This window comes from Notolepis coatsorum, assembly GCF_963971535.1.
Source record: "Notolepis coatsorum genome assembly, chromosome: 4".
Taxonomy (NCBI): domain Eukaryota; kingdom Metazoa; phylum Chordata; class Actinopteri; order Aulopiformes; family Paralepididae; genus Notolepis; species Notolepis coatsorum.
In genome coordinates, this window is record NC_140168.1 from 166,245,819 (window position 1) to 166,264,572 (window position 18,754).

At 44.7% G+C, this 18,754-nt stretch overlaps 1 protein-coding gene across 5 annotated transcripts in view; it reads left to right on the top strand.

Moving 5' to 3' along the window:
* LOC311227043 (ATP-dependent 6-phosphofructokinase, platelet type-like) overlaps positions 1-18,754 on the top strand; it is a 234,266-nt gene that overhangs the window by 146,408 nt on the left and 69,104 nt on the right. For 4 of the 5 annotated variants that reach the window (XM_084312558.1, XM_084312555.1, XM_084312554.1 and 1 more), the window contains exons 4-9: positions 973-1,162; positions 4,890-5,055; positions 10,514-10,558; positions 11,175-11,283; positions 13,331-13,426; positions 15,483-15,575. In XM_084312558.1, coding sequence (XP_084168684.1) covers positions 973-1,162; positions 4,890-5,055; positions 10,514-10,558; positions 11,175-11,283; positions 13,331-13,426; positions 15,483-15,575 — 699 coding nt within the window. Of the gene's footprint in view, positions 1-972; positions 1,163-4,889; positions 5,056-10,513; positions 10,559-11,174; positions 11,284-12,786; positions 12,883-13,330; positions 13,427-15,482; positions 15,576-18,754 lie in introns of all 5 variants that reach the window. The other variant, XM_084312556.1, reaches the window with a different exon arrangement.

An 18,754-nucleotide genomic window follows, 5' to 3' on the forward strand; every position in this document is an offset into this window, starting at 1 on the left:
AATGAGGTATGAATGTAGTGCAAATCTCTTTAATAATAGATAAATATAATGTAGTGTTAAAGTGTCCAAAGTGAGTATTAATGTGAGCGTTTGTTTAAAAGTGAGTGCGTGCATGTGGATGTGTGTGCAATGAGTGTAGATGATGGGTTGTTACATGGCGTCATTGAGCATCCTGATGGCCTGGGGATAGAAGCTCCTTCTGAGTCTCTCTGTACTGACCATGAGACTCCGGTAGTGCTTGCCTGACTTACCCATGCATTTACAGTACACATCATACATTTGATGAGGATTTATTCTTTGATAGTATACTATTGTGGTGGAAATACCCCGGAGGAATAACTTGCCTGGTCCATACTTTTTTAGATTTATTAGATCAATAATAGGAGAATTGGCTTCAGAGACCAGACCGGAAGTTCTGGCCGGGACCCCGGAACTGGCTCCCAGAATAGAGGTGTACGTAGACATTTATAGTTACAAAAGGGGTGTGGTCAGGTGACCAGGCATGAAGGATATGGGGGCGGGGAGGGCTGGAGAAGGGGTTGGAGGGAGGAGGGGTGAGACAAGATGTCAAGATGAGCCAGGAAGGGAGGAGGAGGGGGAGACACAAATGGGTATTCGACATACAACAATACATACTACCTATTAGCTTTTCCCGATGTTCACTGACTCGTGCCCTGTTTTCCTGTGTGTTTGCTTGTGTGTCCTCCCGTAAAACTGAGATGTGATTGTTGTCTATATGTTGTCTAGATGTATCTATGTGTATTTATCTACCCTCTGTACAGCACTTTGGTTGACATGTGTCATGCAATGTGCTCTATAAATAAATCTGATTGATTGATTGATACAAAGGAAAGGTGGGGGAGGTGTTAACCTCTTAACAGGCACCCAGAAAAGTGGCCATTTTTCAGTTATCACTGAGTCAGCGTGATATCACTGTCAGGAGTCTCTCACAGTGTCCATGTTGACCGGCAGGGCGGTACAGTCATCGGCAGCGCCCGCTGCAAGGAGTTCCGTACCCACGAGGGGCGTCTGAAGGCGGCCCGCAACCTGGTCCTACGCGGCATCACCAACCTCTGCGTGATTGGTGGGGATGGTAGCCTGACGGGAGCCAATCTCTTCAGAGAGGAGTGGAGCGGCCTATTGGAGGAGCTGGTGCAGCAAGGTGACCGCGAGAGCTCATAAATGTCTGAGAGGGATGATGTAATAATGCATCTTGGTCCAATGTGTTTTAGAGATGATCATGGAGCGGTAAATTGCGAGGGATGTTACTGTGCACGTGTACCTTTGTGTGTGTGTGTGCCTATGTTCACTGATAATTCATTCAAACCATTATTTATTCTCGAAAAGTGAATTGAGGTCACCCTCATTTTCAATGTCGTCGAGACTTTACAGACATTTCAATGCACACATTTCTACAATATAACAATAATAAATATTAATAACTATCTATATAGTACTTTTCACACATGGACCGCAGTCCAGAGTTCCCCACAGCAATTAGCATACAATTTACATAGGCCTAAAATCAGCACACAATTGACAGAATAAAAAACTATGCATAGTTTCAAGTTTCAAGTTTCTTTAATAGTTGTCATACTTTTATACAAAATACTTCTTTCTGTTAGGCTCCAGAGACTGTGCTAGACAAAAGATAAGTATGAAATAAAATAAGTATAGCAAGTAAAAGTTAAAAATAGAAGTCACGTACGTAGACACAAGTGTTCAGTATGTACATATGTACAATGTTCAATGCAGGATAGCAGTAACTGAGTTACCATACAATAATGCAATATACTATATAGTGCAGAGCAGAAATGGGATGAGGTACAATTTAGGTACAATTTACAATTTACAGTAAGGTGTCCTGAGGTATGGGTTGTAGACAGTGCAAATTCTTTGCCAATAAATATAAAGTGTGTCTAGGTGTTCTAAAGTGTGTAGAGTGGGTGCTGCAGTGGGTTGATTGTTTAAAGTGAGTGTGTGCGGATTAGGGCTGCAACGATTAGTCGACATAATCGACGACGTTGATTATGAAAAATCGTCGACGAGAAATTGTTGCGTCGATTAGTCATTAAAAAAAAAAAATATATATATATATATATATTATAATCTTTATTTTTATTTTTTGCACTACCTATCTTTGTGAAAATGGATTCTCAGCTCTGGTCCAGCCAGCTGAAGACTTCTTAGCTTAACATAACAGACGACAGTAAGTTTGGGGGAACTAATGGGATAACTGGGGATGTTGTTTGGTCCTGACAAGAGTCTCAAAGCAACTCTGAGGTCATGCTCAATGTCCAATCTGTTCCTCTGCTCTGTCTTCAGCTGGACCAGAGCTGAGAAGCCACTTTCACAAAGATAGGTAGTGCAAAATAAAATAAAAATCTAATTTAATTTTTTAATTTTAATTTTGTTTTTTATATAATTGTTTTTCGATTAGTCGACTAATCGAAAAAATAATCGACAGATTAGTCGACTACCAAAATAGTCATTAGTTGCAGCCCTAGTGCGGATGTGTGTGCTGTGAGTGCATTTGATGGTTGTTGCATAGTGTTATTGTTCGTTGAGCAACCTGATGGCCTGGGGATAGAAGCTTCTTCTGAGTCTTTCTGTGCTTGCCATGAGACTCCGGTATCGCTTGCCTGACCGCAGCAGTTCAAAGAGGCAGTTGTTTGGGTGGCTGGAGTCCTTGATAATTCTCTTAGCCTTACCCCTGCACCGCTTGTTGTAAATGTTCTGGAGAGTGGGAAGCCCCCCTCCAATTGTGCGCTCGGCTGAACGGGCCACTCTCTGTAGTCTGCTACGGTCTTGTGCGGTGCTATTCCCAAACCAGGAGGTGATATTGCCAGTCAGGATGCTCTCTATTGTACATGAGTAGAAGTTCTTAAGGATCTTCTGACTGACTTGGAACTTCCTTAGGCGCCTGAGGAAGTAGAGGCGTTGCCGTGCCTTCTTCACAACACTGTCAATGTGTGTGGTCCATGTCAAGTCTTCGGATATGTGGGCTCTGAGGTACTTAAAACTGTTCACTCTCTCAACCGGTGCCCCGTCGATGCTGAGGGGGCTGTAGTCCCTGACCCCTGACCTCCTAAAGTCCACAATCATCTCCTTTGTTTTGCTGACGTTCAGGGAGAGGCAGTTATCTTGGCACCATCCCGCCAGGACCTTGACCTCTTCCAGGTAGGCCCTCTCGTCGTTTGCAGAGATCAGGCCCACCACTACTGTGTCGTCAGCAAATTTGATGATAGTGTTGTTGTTCCGCTGAGCCACACAGTCATGTGTGTACAGGGAGTAGAGGAGGGGACTCAGAACACAGCCCTGGGGGGGCCCTATGTTGAGGGTGATGGATGAGGAGGTGCAGTTGCCTGCTCTCACCACCTGGGGTCTACCCGTCAGGAAGTCCAAGACCCACTGGCATAAATTGCAGACATAAGAATAGGTATAAAAGACAATAAAAGTAGTGCAATGTAAACGTGCAGACTTAAGAATAGGCATACAATAAGTACAATAGTACAATGTCGCTCAAAGTTGATGTTGCTAGTGTTCACATCAGACTAGGGCTGTCCTCTCATAGACCATTAGCTAGTGTTCACACCAGACTAGGGCTGCTTATAGTCCATTAGCTAGTGTTCACTCCAGACTAGCGCTGCTTATAGTCCATTAGCTAGTGTTCACACCAGACTAGGGCTGCCCTCTCATAGTCTATTAGCTAGTGTTCACATCAGACTAGGGCTGCCCTCTCATAGTCCATTAGGTCTTAGTCGACCAAGACTTTGTGAGTAATATTCAGAAAAATTGACATCTCTGGTCAGCATAGGGCTGGGCGATATAACGATAACGATAAATATTGCGATATATTTTAATAATCGATATCGAATATCGAAATTAAAAAAAATCGAAAAATCGTTTTTTTTTTCTTTTTTTTTTGGACCTGCAACAGGGCAGTTTTAAAACCAGAGACAGTGGACAGACTTGTCTTTTTTGCCTGCAACTTAAAGTAATGGCTTTGCTTGTCCAAATGACAATACTGACCAAATTGAGATTTATTTTTCTCTTGTCCATTTATTTTGTTTGCTTTCTAATTTAAAATACAGTTTGAAACCGTCTGTACACAGTAGGCTATGTGTGCTAGCAGAACTAGACTCCAGTCACGAGTCACGGTGCACATGTGAGGTGGTTTGTCCACCAAAAAAGCGCCAAAAGATCGAAAATAAACTAGCAGAGCTAGTTCAACTCCCCTGGAGCCACAGCCAGCAGAGAAGCCTGCTTACTTTCGCTTTTAAACCAGCTGCAGCCTGAGAACTGGAGTGTGAGGGGATGTAACACTAAAGATGGCGGCAATGACAAAGAATTGCTGCAAAATAAACATACAGCTGTTGTTAAAAAAAAAAAAATGTAATACTTATAACAATTCGATAATTATCGATATCGAGAAATATGATAACATTATCATATCGTTATCGCGATATGATTTTTTTCCATATCGCCCAGCCCTAGGTCAGCACTAGATTTAAAGAGGTCATTCTGCATGACTGCATGTGGAAAACTGAAATCAACTTTCTTTAGTCCGGGACAGCACTACACCAGACATTACATTCATTATTATTACAGCCATGCATGTAAAAGTTGTCATCTGACAGCAGCCGTATGCATGTAAGACATCGTTCTTCTCTCACAGTAAGTGTCTATGAAGCTAAACCCTGTTAGCGTGAACGGCTATGTGTACATGAGTTGCTTGACTGAAATGTACAGTAATTACTGAAACCAAACCACAAATGGAATTGTGAAAAGGTAACAATTCCCACCTAATAATCTATCTGCCTGTCCACCCATCATCCACCCTTCCTTCCTTCCTTCCTTCCACCCATCCACCCCTCCCTCCCCTCCAGGCCTGGTTGACGAGGAGGCAGCCAAGAGTAACTCTGAGCTGCACATCGTGGGCATGGTCGGCTCCATCGACAACGACTTCTGCGGCACGGACATGACCATCGGCACGGACTCTGCCCTGCACCGGATCATCGAGGTGGTGGACGCCATCATGACCACCGCACAGAGGTGAACCAGTACCCCCCCCCCCCCCCCCCCCCCCCCATAATGGCCTTAGTACCGCCCCACTTAAAGACCCCACAAAATAGTATTTAGAGTGTCTGTAGTTTGATGTGTCAGGACCAGGACGCGTGAATACTTTACGCAAGAAAGTTGTCCTTTTGCACGATCTGATTGGCCACTGACGTTTCTGGTCATGTGACATGTGCGCCCAATCGTGTGACGGCAAGTTTTTTGGATGGTTAAGCTTAGCGCTCTTTCGAAGTTGGTTAAGGTTAGAGTTTGTCTTAGAGCATGGCGATAGAACGCCAGCCCTGATTCCAAACTCTAACCTTAACTAACTGCGAAAGAGTCGCCTAAGCTTAACCAGTGATAAACTAGGCGTTAGGTCGTTTGCAGGCTGTTCGACGCGGAAATGGGCTAAGACACTGCTCGTCATGCGATTGGGCGCACATGTCACATGACCAGAAACGTGCGTGGCCAATCAGAGCGCAAAACGGGAACGCGGAAGGACAACTTGCTTGTGGGAAGTATAGACGCGACCAGAACTGGGGGACCCAAGATGCAGGCGGACACTATAGTGATATAGAAGATATTTTATTTCAAGAACGGGGAAGGTTGGAGGTGGTGATGTAGCAGAGAAGGCTGGCAGGCAGGCAGGTAGGCAGACAGGCAGACAGGCAGACAGGCAGGCAGGCAGACAGGCAATGGTGATCCTGAGGCAAAAGAAACACAGAATGAGCGAAGCACAAAAAACATAGAAAAAACTGACAAAAAGCTGTAGAGGAATTATTTGCAAAGAGAGGCCTGAAACGTCACTACGAAGTAGCTGAGTTAACGATCTGACGAAGAGTGACTGAAGAACCGGGGTAGATATGCTGCAGGGCTGATGAGTAAACGGCCGGCAGGTGTGGTTGCTGAGCAGGTGAGTGGAATCAGTTGATTACAGGAAGCTGCCCATATATGGGCTGCAGGAAGCTGTTTGCCTCAGCTGACACACAGACAGGGACATTCTTTCATGTTAGGATGAGACAAATATAGACTATTTAGGTAATGGCCAAACAGAGAGTGATAGTGACGTTAGCTGACCTCCCGTTGTTTGCTGACTGAAAGAAACGTGAAATGGTGGGAAGGAGGAAGGGGATTATTTTAAAAGACATTTCCAGTCTTTTTGACATGTGGTTTGAATTTTTTTTTTTTTTTACTGTGACTGAAAAATCTGGTAGTTATTTTCAGGTGATTAACCACTGCCATTGGCTTTCAGTGTATCTGAATACTGTAATAATGCACCAAATAAATAAGTAAATAAATGAATAAACATCACATAAACTGGAGAAAGTCACCACATTTCTAAAATGCAATGGTAACATCTTATGTGTCACTTGTTTTCTGAAAGGTTTTGCCATTGTGATATAATACAGTATCTGCTGAGCAGGGACGCCTCAGGGGGTGTGCGAGCAGTGCGGTCGCACAGGGCCTCGCGGGAAGGGGGGCCTTGCACAAAAAAAAAAAAAAAAAAATTATTATTATTTTATTTTTTTATTTTTTTTGCAAGGCCCCCCTTCCCGCGAGGCCCTTTTTCATCACAGACCTAAAATCTAGTTTTGCTTATATGCTTATATATTTCACATTAGACACGTTTGTAGAATGTTCCTGGCTCTGCGGCTCTGCAGACATACTCACTATTGGAGCTCTGGGGCTCTGCACATACTATTGGTTTCAACTAAGGGAGGGGTTACATCATGTGTACGCCGGCGTGCGTCAGCTGCGTTTGACTATTTCGCACATGCAGCTTTGGAGGTTATGCTTAGTTATGCCAGCCAAAACGAAGAGGGCGGTCATTCGGCAGATGGACTGAAGATGAAAGTTGTTGCATGTTAGACAGTTCAGTCAGGCTAGCCATCCCGGCTGCCTAAATATTAAAGGCAACCAACTTGTGTCTAGCCACGGCCAACTTGCGGCTAGCCACGGCGACGCGGCAGCAGCAGAGCGGAGCGGCAGCTCCGTCGCGGCAGCATTATGTAGCAGTAATCCCCCCTTTTTTACCATCAACAACTAGCTCAACTGGCAGCGCTGCCTTGCTGTGGATCCTGCGGTCCGTTGGTGACAAGTTCGATTCCCTTCAATTTTTTTTTATTTATTTTTTTACGTGCATTCTTTCGCCGGTTAAGTTTAGGCATGTTAACTTTAAGCATTGTTTCGGAGTTGGTTAAGGTTAAGGTTAGGCATTATTTCGGAGTTGGTTAAGGTTAGAAGGGTTAAGTTTAGGCGCTGTTAAGGAGCTGGTTAAGGTTAGAGTTTGTCTTAGAGAATGGCAATATTCTTTCGGAGTTGGTTATGGTTAAGGTTAAGGTTAGGCATTGTTTCGGAGTTGGTTAAGGTTAGAAGGGTTAAGTTTAGGCGCTGTTAAGGAGCTGGTTAAGGTTAGAGTTTGTCTTAGAGAATGGCAATAGACAGCCTATTTCCGCGCTGCAGCGCGAGGCAATAGACAGCCTATTTCCGCGCTGCAGCTCTCTCGCGCTGCCGCGGTCACATGGGCGTAGTGGCCAATCAGAGAAACGCTAAACACAAGTTGGTTGCCGAAAATATTCACGCATCCCGGCTAAAGGCAGGGACAGCTAGTTAGCTTTAGCTACGTTATAATATTGAGTGCTAATGTCGGGATAGCCATGATGATGTCGGCTAGTAGCTAGCTTAGCTAAAGGATAACTAGCGTTAGCTAACCTAGAGAGAGCGCGTTCAGCATTGTTATGCCAAGATGAAGAGGACGGTTGTTCGGCAGATGAACTTCGTCAACTCCACGCGGTTGTCTCCATCCTCTTGGACGTTTGGTGAGTTTTTAATGCACTCTATTCTATTCCCGCCGTGGATATCTCTCTCTCTCGGGAGCCAAACGGGCCAACTAGCTGTTGTAGTAGCTAACGGTGTGTGGCCTGGTGTCAGCACCTGGTGCGAGGGAGGTGAGCTTGGTGTTTCATTATGAGAATATCTCCATGCTCAAGTCGGCTATAGTCCACGAGGGACTTGTTGCCGGCACCGCTATGGTAAACACCACTCTGTAGTGGGACGTGTATTGCCTTCTTTTTCCCTTCTCTCTTCGTATGAGAAGAGGAAAACACAGCGGCTGTCTGAAGTGTTGGCCTGTATTGCTTTTCTCACGTTGTACAGTTTTTCAGTGGTAGCCGCATAGCTTGCTTCTGCGTTAGCTAGTGGTTAGCGATAGCCGGGTTGAGCTAACTGTTAGCCAGTTAGCTGTTTAGCTACGACGTTAGCTGCTCGTTTTCGCTCGGCTGGGAACGTTAGCTTGATGCTATCAGTTAGCCTAGAGTTAGCTGTTAGCTTGTGCTACGACCATTGACATTAGCCGTGAGAATAGCAGGCCCTGGCACTCTGACTACGACATCATCTTTGACAGAAGATGTAGTCGGGCCTGCACCATGACAAGGCTCCGGCCATAGCTTCTTTTTGTCCCGCCAGCGAGAGGCCTTTCGTCAACGTGGATACCTGTGTTGCGGCCTTTCGCCCTGCGTTCCTTGGTGCAGGTAAGATGTCCATTGGACATTACCCCACTCTTCCTTCCTTCCCCTCCCGAATGTTTTGTTAATAACAATGTTTTTTTCCAGGCAAAACATATGTTACTTCACAACATTTGGAGATACGACATGTGCTGTGTGTGAATTGTCTTGGTCGTTTGTGTAGCTTGGGTAGCGTTGGCCAAAGCTGTGTGTGGCCTGGTGTCAGTACCTGGCTACGCTTCCGTGAGTCTGCCTCAGGGCAGCTCTGGCTGCAATTGTAGCTTACCACCACCGGTATGACTGTGTATGAACGAATAATGGACTCTGTGAAGCGCTCTGGGTCTCATGAAGAGCGCTATATAAATCCAAGTCATTATTATTATTATTATTACTCTATTTGCAGTTAGCCTATTTAGCTGATGTCGGCCATTGGCTCCTTGCTACTTTGTTTTCTCTGGTATAGACCCTCTTCTCTTTGGATTTAAGTGTTGATCTTTGTCCTTTTGGATCTATGTATATTCATGTTGCCTTTGTGAAGTTATCTTTTCCTTCTGTTTTGTTCTTCCATTAAAAGTTGAATATCATTTAGGGGCTCATCTTTGCTTATCTCTCTCATACATGCTCTCTCTCTAACACACACACACACAGACATGCTCTCTCTCTCTAACACACAAACACACATGCTCTCTCTCTCTCTCTCTAACACACAGACATGCTCTATATCTCTCTCTAACACACAAAATGACATGCTCTCTCTATATATTTCTCTCTCTTTCTAACACACATATACATGCTCTCTCTCTAACACACACACACAAACAGACATGCTCTCTCTCTATCTCTCTCTTTCTAACACACACAACTGTGCAGCGATAACACTGTATATTGACTGTTTAAATCTCGTGTTTAAATCTCGCACAGGGCCTCGCATTTCTCCCAGGCGGCCCTGCTGCTGAGGAAGAACTCCTCTTTTGACGCTTGGCTTTCCAAGGGAAAAAACTAAAACTATCAGGAAAATAAATTCACCATTGGCATTTTAGTCAGATGTAGTGATGTTCATATGTTAATCTTTTTTTATTTACGTGTATTATTGATTATACAATTTCAGATACACTCTAAGCCAATAGCAGAAAATAACTTTTTCAGTAACAGTAAAAATATTATGAAAAAATAATGGGTCGGGCGGCTGGGTGGCGCAGCTGACTAAGCGCTCGTCACCAACGCGAGAGACACTGGTATCGAATCCGGCTGTCAGCGTTGCCTCCGGCTTGGCCGGCCGTCATACTGGCTCAATTGGCAGAGTCAGCGGGAGGGAAGCCGGTGGGGTGGTATTCTGGTCGTTGTAAACAGCGACTCCTACAGGTCGGTCAGGGCGCCTGCACAGCGAGGGAGGGAGATGGTGAGGGTAGTGTGACCTCCCACACGTTACACCTCACCAATGAGAGTCCGCGCTATGTCAGGTGAAAAGAGGCTGCTGGCTGTCTCCTATGTCTTGGAGGAAGCATCTGATAGACTTCAGGGCTCCCTAGACGACCAGTGGGGGGCACATGTGAGCAACAACCAGGAAGGGGAGGGGGGAATTGGCATAACGACTAAATTGGGATGGGAGAAAAACACAGAAAAACAGGAGGAGAAAAAGTTTAAAAAATAAATAAATAAAAGAATGGGTCCTTGACTTTTGTATCAAGAAGGACTTGGAACTCACATGTCAAAAATATATATGGTCCTTTAAAATCAGTGATCGTGTTTCATTGGTTGGAATTTTTATGTACACCCACAAGGGTCAGGGGTAATATTTTGTAATTCTCCAGGAATAAAGAATGGTATTTGAATACACATGAATGCCATTTGTGTCATTTGCCATTTTTTTTTGAACAGGACAGTTCCAGTTAATTGGTTTTCCATGTATTTTATCTGCTGATTCCTTTTTGTTGCTGCTCTGTGTCTTTCAGCCACCAGAGGACATTCGTCCTGGAGGTCATGGGTCGACACTGTGGGTACGAACATTTTCCTTTACCTTTTTTTTTTTTATGTACTTTTTTCTCCCCATTTTCTATTTTTTCTCCCATCCCAATTTCGTATTATCCAATTCTCCCCTCCCCTGTCTCGAACGTTGCTAGACCATGCCTCCCACTGGCCGGCTGTAATGTGGACGAAGCCTTGCATCACGTGTCCCCTCCGGTACACGAGGAGGCAGCCGTCGCATCTTTTCACCTGCACAGCGCGGTCTCTCAGTGGCGAGGAGTAACACGTGGGAGGCTCACGCTGCCCCCGATACTTGCTGATTCTGCTGCGCAGGCGCACCAACCGACCTGTAGGAGTCGCTGTCCACAACGTCCGATCCCCACCCACCGGCTTTCCCACCCCCTAATACTGCCAAATTGTATTAGTATGAACGACCAGCCAAGCCGGAAGCAACGCCGAGGCTCGAACCCAGCATCTCCTGCGTTAGTGGCGAGCGCCTTGCCCACTGCGCCACTTAGCCGCCCTCCTTTTGCTTTTTAATGTGGTTATCGCCACGTTGCTCTGTGGTGTGACAAACTCAGAACACATTCATTTTCACTTTACCCCGACGTTAATTTGTGCGGTACTCTGTTGTATGTGTTCGCCCAGCTACCTGGCCCTGGTGAGCGCTCTGGCGTGCGGTGCGGACTGGGTCTTCATACCTGAGATGCCTCCAGAGGATGGCTGGGAGGAACAGATGTGCCAGAAACTGTCTGAGGTACAGGAACACACACTAGAAAGGCTTTATCCGGCAGCGTGGCTACATGAGTAGAGCTCCGGACTCATGATCGGAAGATCAGCGGTTCGAGCCCCGGTCAAGGCCGTTGTTGAAAGTTGTGTTGTTGTCCAGCAGGGGGCACTCTGTCCTCTGGACTTGTCAGTAACAATGCCCCTGTTATGGTGATAGGGACACCGTACAGCTGCGAGTCCCGTCCTTCGGATGAGACGCTAAACCGAGGTCCTGACTGAATTTGTCGTTAAAGAACCCAGGGCATCTATGGCAAAGAGTAGGGGGTTCCCCCGACATTCTTGGCCAAATTCCCAATCAGGTCTCTGACATCGAGGCCACCTAATCATCCCTTCCCCTTAATTGGCTGACATCAATCCCTGTCTCCTGAGCCGTTCAGCCATTGTGTAGTGTGATGTGTGCCTGGTGCCAGTGTATGGTAGTCATTGAGCCTGCCAAGTTTGGGTGCTAAACAGTGGTGATGAAGGAGGCAATTTCCACCCTACATTGTGGGGAGCGCTTTGAGTCTGAGAAAAGCGCTATATCAATGTAATGAATTATTAATTTATTCTATAAGGGGACCACTATACAAATCAAGAATTCCAGTATGTTATTTATATGAAAAAGAAAGTTCAATCAATATTTGTGAACATGAGCTGCTCTCTCATAAAGCTAGAAACCAGAGAAGAAAGACTCAAACCTGTGATGTATTCAGGTATAAAGTCTGGAGCTGCTCTGTTCACAGATTGTGTAGACCCAGATTTGTTAAATGAGCTTTGTTTTCTGAAGCTGAAAATGAACCCATATACTCCTGTCTCATCTTTACCATCTCTCCCAACTCATGATGTTAGTTTTAGAATTTGGGAGAGAGTTGTTCACTAATATTCTTGTCTTAGACCACACGAATAACATGTTTGAATTGTGAAAATGGGCGTACAGTAGTTCCCTGCTACTGCACACACAAATATCACACACTGTACATATACAAATATCACAAAATGCACACACACAAATATCACATACTGCACATATACAAATATCACATACTGCACACACACACAAATATTACATACTGCACACACACAAACATTTCATACTGCACGTATACAAGTATCACATACTGCACATATACAAACATCACATACTGCACACACAGTCATGTACACACAGTGCACACACAACCTGTCCGATATTAATGTGTAACATGTCAGAAATCAAAGCAAACTGACTAGCGTTTTTGACACATAGAAGCATGAATCATATCTCTTATCTAGATCTCTCTAACAGAGAAGAATGGATCATATTTCTTATCTAGATCTCTCTAACAGAGAAGAATGGATCATATCTCTTATCTAGATCTCTCTAACAGAGAAGAAGGGATCATATCTCCGTCATGTTCGTCTATGACTCCAAACTGAAACTGGTGTAAGTCAGTGCTGTTGAGTAAAAGCAGTGGACTGGATCGATGTGGCCAGTGTGTGTGTCGTTGCCCAGAACCGCTCCCGGGGCTGCAGACTGAGCATTATCATAGCCGCGGAAGGAGCCATGGACAGACAAGGAAACGCCATTACCTCTAACTGTATCAAGGAAGTGAGTACTGTGCAGGCTTACCTGCGACAGAGGGGAGCCAGGAAGATGGTCTCGTTGGTAATGGAATGGCCGTGTGCCCGAGAAATTAAAGCAAACAAGTGAGTAGAGAATTTGACCGTGTCCTTGTATTTTATTATTACGTGGAGTGAGAGAAAGCGTTTCTTTATTTTGGAGGTTAATCTACCTGAAAACCAGTGTGTTAGCGGTGTTACCATTCAATACAATGGTTATACTGCAGGTGGCATTTCCCATTGGGTTTAGTCCTAAGAACAAACTCCAAAAAGAACGCTCCAGACTCAAAATGTCAAAGTCTCCCTTTAAGGGAAAATGTTGCCAGATTCTCATAACATGCAGTCATCCCCCCCATTACCAATGACCACCTTTTGGCAATGCAAACCGTTTTCTGTCGCATATCAAAAATGTCTCTGCTTTGCTTATGTCCCTCTAGAACCGCGCTGATAAGAAAAGGCTGAATATTATTATAGTGGCCGAGGGCGCCATAGATTCTCACAACAAGTCCATTACCACTGATTATATCAAGGACGTAAGTACTCCAGAGCTAGCGGGTCGACCCACGGAACGGCCGCTGCTCCTTTGTGTTGTCGTTTTCGTGACTAGTCGTTGCCCCACCGTTAACAGTAACAACACCCTTCACGTTTGTGTCCCTTCCACTCCCATTTAAAAATTTTTACTTACTATACTAAAATCCTCAAACTCCTTATTGACACCATCAACCTTTCACCATTTTGAGTAGTTTTTCCACAATTCCCCGTGCTCCCTCCACTTCCCTGTACACGTCACGTGACCCTCTGCATGTCTCACCCTCGCTCGCTGTTAGCATCCATGAGAACCTTCCGGTAAGTGTCTGGCACGCGGAAGAACACGACGCCTCCGTAGTCGTAACTGTTTTGACACCAACACTCAACAGACAATGTGGCATTTTCAACATTCCTTCATGGGTGTAGCTTGGGACAACATACACTAGGGCTGTCACTTTAACAAAAAATCGAATTAGAAATTTGTTGCAGAATTGTAGACAAGTTCGAATTCGAATTTCAGTGTAAAAAAATGTTTTAATAAAAAAAACCTAACCCTAAAGAAAGTCTAAGCTATTTTCAAAGTTTTGGCTACTTTTCTTTACCATGGTATGTTTGGTATCATTCTTTTCAGCACAGTCTCATATGACCTCACCTTTTTCTTTTATAATAATAATATTATTAAAAAAAATTATATATATACAAAAAAAAGTATCTAATTCGAATTTCTCCCTTCAAGTTCGAATCTCGTGTTTTTATGTAAATTCGAAATTAAATTAGAAATTAGAAAATAATGTGACAGCCCTAACATACACCTTGTCCTACTTTTCAACACCACAGTTAGGCTAACTTAGGCTAGCTAGCTCAGTATAATCTTTTAAATCACTTTAATATTTTTACAGATTTGCTTTTATGTGATGTTTTTCAATTTGCCTGCCTTTTATTAAATAGTTTTCCCTTATTAACTACTTTTAGTTTTTTATTGTGTTTTACTATTATCACTTGTGGTAATTCTCTGTGAAACACTGTGTGTGAACTCCTGTCTTTGGATAAGTGCTCCATACGGTTTGTAGTAACGTATGTTGTCTGGAAATGCACTGGAGAGGTTGAAGATGGCCCGTTGTTTATAAGAATGTTGCTGTTAGGAAATGTTTTGCATGTGCTTCCCCTCCTGTCATTGTATTGCTTGTCTTTGTCCCCCCCCCCCCATTGGTGTCATATGTGTATTTCATGGAACCTTTGTTTTGATATTGTTTCGATATAGTACTTGAACATAGTGCAGTCCTACAGTATGATGCTCTTGTGGTGCTATGGACAGCTAGCTAGTTTCTGTTTTGATATAGATTATTACGAGCTATTTTACGCACAGTATGTTAGGATACTAATTATGATATTACATTATGGTTAAAGGCATCCAATGTGGTTTTTGACCACTAGTTGATGAAATAGGTGCTATAGCGCACAGTACGAGAATTTCTTCCAACACACCAGTAGCATGGGGGGTGACGTAGAATAGAAAAAGAGTGCACTGGAGGCGTGAAAACATGCCCTTGTGCTTCAAATCGATTGGTTTAAATGATCTTCCTCAAGATCTAACAAGCCAACTAACTAACCTGTCAATCAAAAACAAACCGAAAGTGAAACTTAGAGGATATAAACATTGCAGGAGCGAAGACGACGTTGAAAAGTAATGAAGGTTATATGAGGTAGCAAATGTATTCAGCATGTTGACCATAGAACAACAATAGAAAACGGTCTATTTGGGTGGAAATGTGAATAGAAACAAAAGCTGTTGATGAGAAAACTCCTTTCACTGCCACACGACAGAAGGTTAACCCTTTACTATCACACAACCGACGGCGACGGTTAACCTTCTGTCGTGTGGCAGTGAAAGGGTTAACCTTCTGTGTATTGTCGCAGTGAAAGGGTTAACCGTTTGGTAGTGCGGCAGTGAACGGGTTAATTTATATCTATGACAATAACCTATTGTCATCGTACCATATGTGTGTGAAGTGTCAGCTGACGTGTGAGCTTGTTATCTGCCAACATGCCCTCCCTCTCCAGCTGGTGGTGAAGTGTCTGGCTCTGGACACCCGGGTCACCATCCTGGGCCACGTGCAGCGAGGCGGAACCCCCTCCGCCTTCGACCGGATCTTGGTGAGTCTCACTATCGCTCACTATTCCAACAAAATGGTCAGGACCTTGACTTATAATTCAAATCTTTATTTATGCTCGAAAAGGACAATTGAGGTCACCCTCATTTTCAATGTCATCGTGAATTTACAAACAAGTCAATGCATATTTTGTTTTACAATATAATAATAATAATAATAATAATAATAATAATAATAATAATAATAATAATAATAATAATAATAATAATAATAATAATAATAATAATAATAATAATAATAATAATAATAATAATAATAATAATAATAATTGTAACTGAGGGGTACAATTCCCTGACTGTATTGTTAGATATGATACTTACTACCACTACCTTTGTACTTAATATTCGGCCACCCAGTACTCGGCATAAATATATTATGATGAACACTGTCACGTAGATGAAACGGATCCAACACAAATGTACGAATTAGAAATAGGTCTTTATTTCTACACAGCGATGGTGTGTAGAGCAAGCACTTAATCAAATCAATCACATTTATGAATGGGAATTAGTATGCACTTTTATGGCAAGAGTATTCGTCGGTATATCAATAGAGAATGTCCAATCTCTGAAGGTGCAGGCGGTAAATATACAACCTGGAATATTTAAGGAATAATAGCAATGATACTTTAATGATTATAGAACTGGATACACTAGGGGGGAATTCCGGTCGCTTGTAAGACAACTGGAGAAGGGGGGGGGGGGTAGAGTCTGGCTGTATCCGTCTGGCCGAGGGTATCCTGGGAGAACCCACGGTTGTGCGGCTCGGTGCCTCAGCGATCCTCGATCCACAGATGAAAGCAGTTGGACTCTCTGTGGGCCGGCTTCCTCCGGTCCACGATGGAGAGACGTGAAGCGACCTCGTCGTGTAGAGCGTCTCCTCACCTGTCGTCCTCTCCGGGGGGGGGGTTTCCAACACACGGCAGTGTTGGTCTTTATCCATAGAATAATCACTGTATACAAAGCATAATCCGTGCCTGGGAAGGCGGGCTGTCGTCGGTAGAATAATCCGGTATGCAGGTCCACTCGCTCGTCGGCTCTGGGGCTCCTCGGGTGCAGCCTCACATGGGGTCGGCCACCCTGGATAAGCAGCCAGTTCTCTGCCCGAAACGATGGGGTACTGACTACGATAGTATTCTCACCGCACGAAGCACTACATATGAATAGACTATTATTAGCTTAATAGACTACGTCCAACTCGACGATATAGTGCCAAATATGACTATTCAAATATTAATATACACGATGTCTCAATACCGCTGGTAGGCCGAACTTGGCCTTACTCCCACACGTGGCGTCGCGGGGAGGCTTTACGTCTGTCACTCTATTGGAGGGTAAGAAACTGGACTAAAAAGGAAGTCCTACTTTAGTAGCGCAGTATATATACGCACTATGAACAAATAGTACCGTTAGTGGTGCGGTAGCCAGATTCCTACGCGGAACTAGGACTTGTTCGTACATGTTGAGCGGTACGTTTGAACTGGGTCTGGGGGGTATGGCAGCCTGGCACCAAGGTCTCGACCAATAGTAGAATGGAGACTATTATGGGATGTTCAGTAGGCTAGAATGGATATTCAATGCATATTGTACAAGGAATATACAAGGGATATCAAGGAATATTAGAGAATATACAAATACAATTAAATATATATATATAATAAATATATATATATTCGGTTTAATCTGGCCCTTCACAACAGCCACCCCCTGATTGGTCCCAGACCTAATCAGTTAAGCAGAGACAGATTAATCGCGTTGTCTATTTACACATAAGGGTTTGCTGTAGGGGTCAGTCAACTTCACAAAGTCATAGGGTTATAGGGTCATGGTCATCATCGATTGTGTCTGGGAGTCGGGGCAGTTCTATGAGCCTCGCCACGGGACGGGTGTAAGTGCGACCCTGGACAAGCACTTCAGCTGCTCGGACCTTGCCGTCGGCACCGGTGATCACTTTGCTTACGCGGCCGGCCGGCCACATAGCTCTGGGCAGTGATTGATCAATAATCATGACGACCGTTCCTTCTGTCAAATTGTCTCTCTCCTTTACCCACTTCTGGCGGGTCTGTAGAGACGGTAGGTAGTGCAGTAGGAAACTGCTCCAAAACTTGTTGGCTAATACTTGGCTGTACCTCCACATTCGTCGGCCATTCGCTTCTTCAGGCCGGTACATTGTCTGGGGTAACGCGGGATCTAGCCGCCCCATCAGGAGTGTGTTGGGGGTAACTGGGTCGATATCCGCCACATCGCTGGAGACGTAGCCGAGGGGCTTAGAGTTCAATACTCCCTCAATCTCCGTGAGGACTGTCATTAGGACTTCTTCCGCCACAGTCTGGGCCCCAAGTACTGCGTACAGGGCTGTCTTTATGGAACGCACTTCCCGTTCCCAAGTACCACCGAAGTGGGGTGCGTTTGGGGGGTTGAATTGGAAGTCAATCTGTGCTGGAGCGAGGTGGGTCTTAAGTTCTGGGCCCATAGCTTGGAAGCTCTCTCTCAGCTCTCTTTCGCCGCCTTTGAAGTTTGTCCCATGATCGGACAATAGTGTAGACGGTCTTCCTTTCCGTGATGTGAATCTACGGAAGGCCATAAGGAATGAGTCTGTGCTCATGGTCGGGAGAAGCTCGATGTGTATCGCTCTGGTGGTCATGCATTTGAATACAATACCCCACCGCTTCTCGGTTCCTCTTCCTTTCTTTATGTGCAGCGGGCCAAAGCAGTCCATACCCGTTGAGTGGAATGGCTTGTCACCGATTCGGAGGCGACATGGAGGAAGGTCAGCCATCCTTGGTATGCTGGGCTGCGCGCGCCACTTGCGGCAGTCTAGACATGTTCGCTGGAAGCGTCGTACCGCCTCTCTTCCTTGTAGGATCCAGTAACGACGTCTGATCTCCGCGAAGACTCTTTCTGCTCCTGCGTGATGTACATCCTCATCGTATTTCTTTATAATCAGCTCTGTGACCTTGTGTCGGCTGTCCAATACGATCGGGTATTTAATGTCATCCGGTAGATTGGGGGCTCTGCGTAGGCGACCACCCACTCTGATGAGGGTATGAGCGTCGCTCTCGGGGGCCAGATGAATTAATCTGCTGTCGGATGGGACGGGCTTTCCTCCCTGTAGACAGGCCAATTCATCGGGGAACGAGTCTCTCTGGGCTCGCTGCAGTAG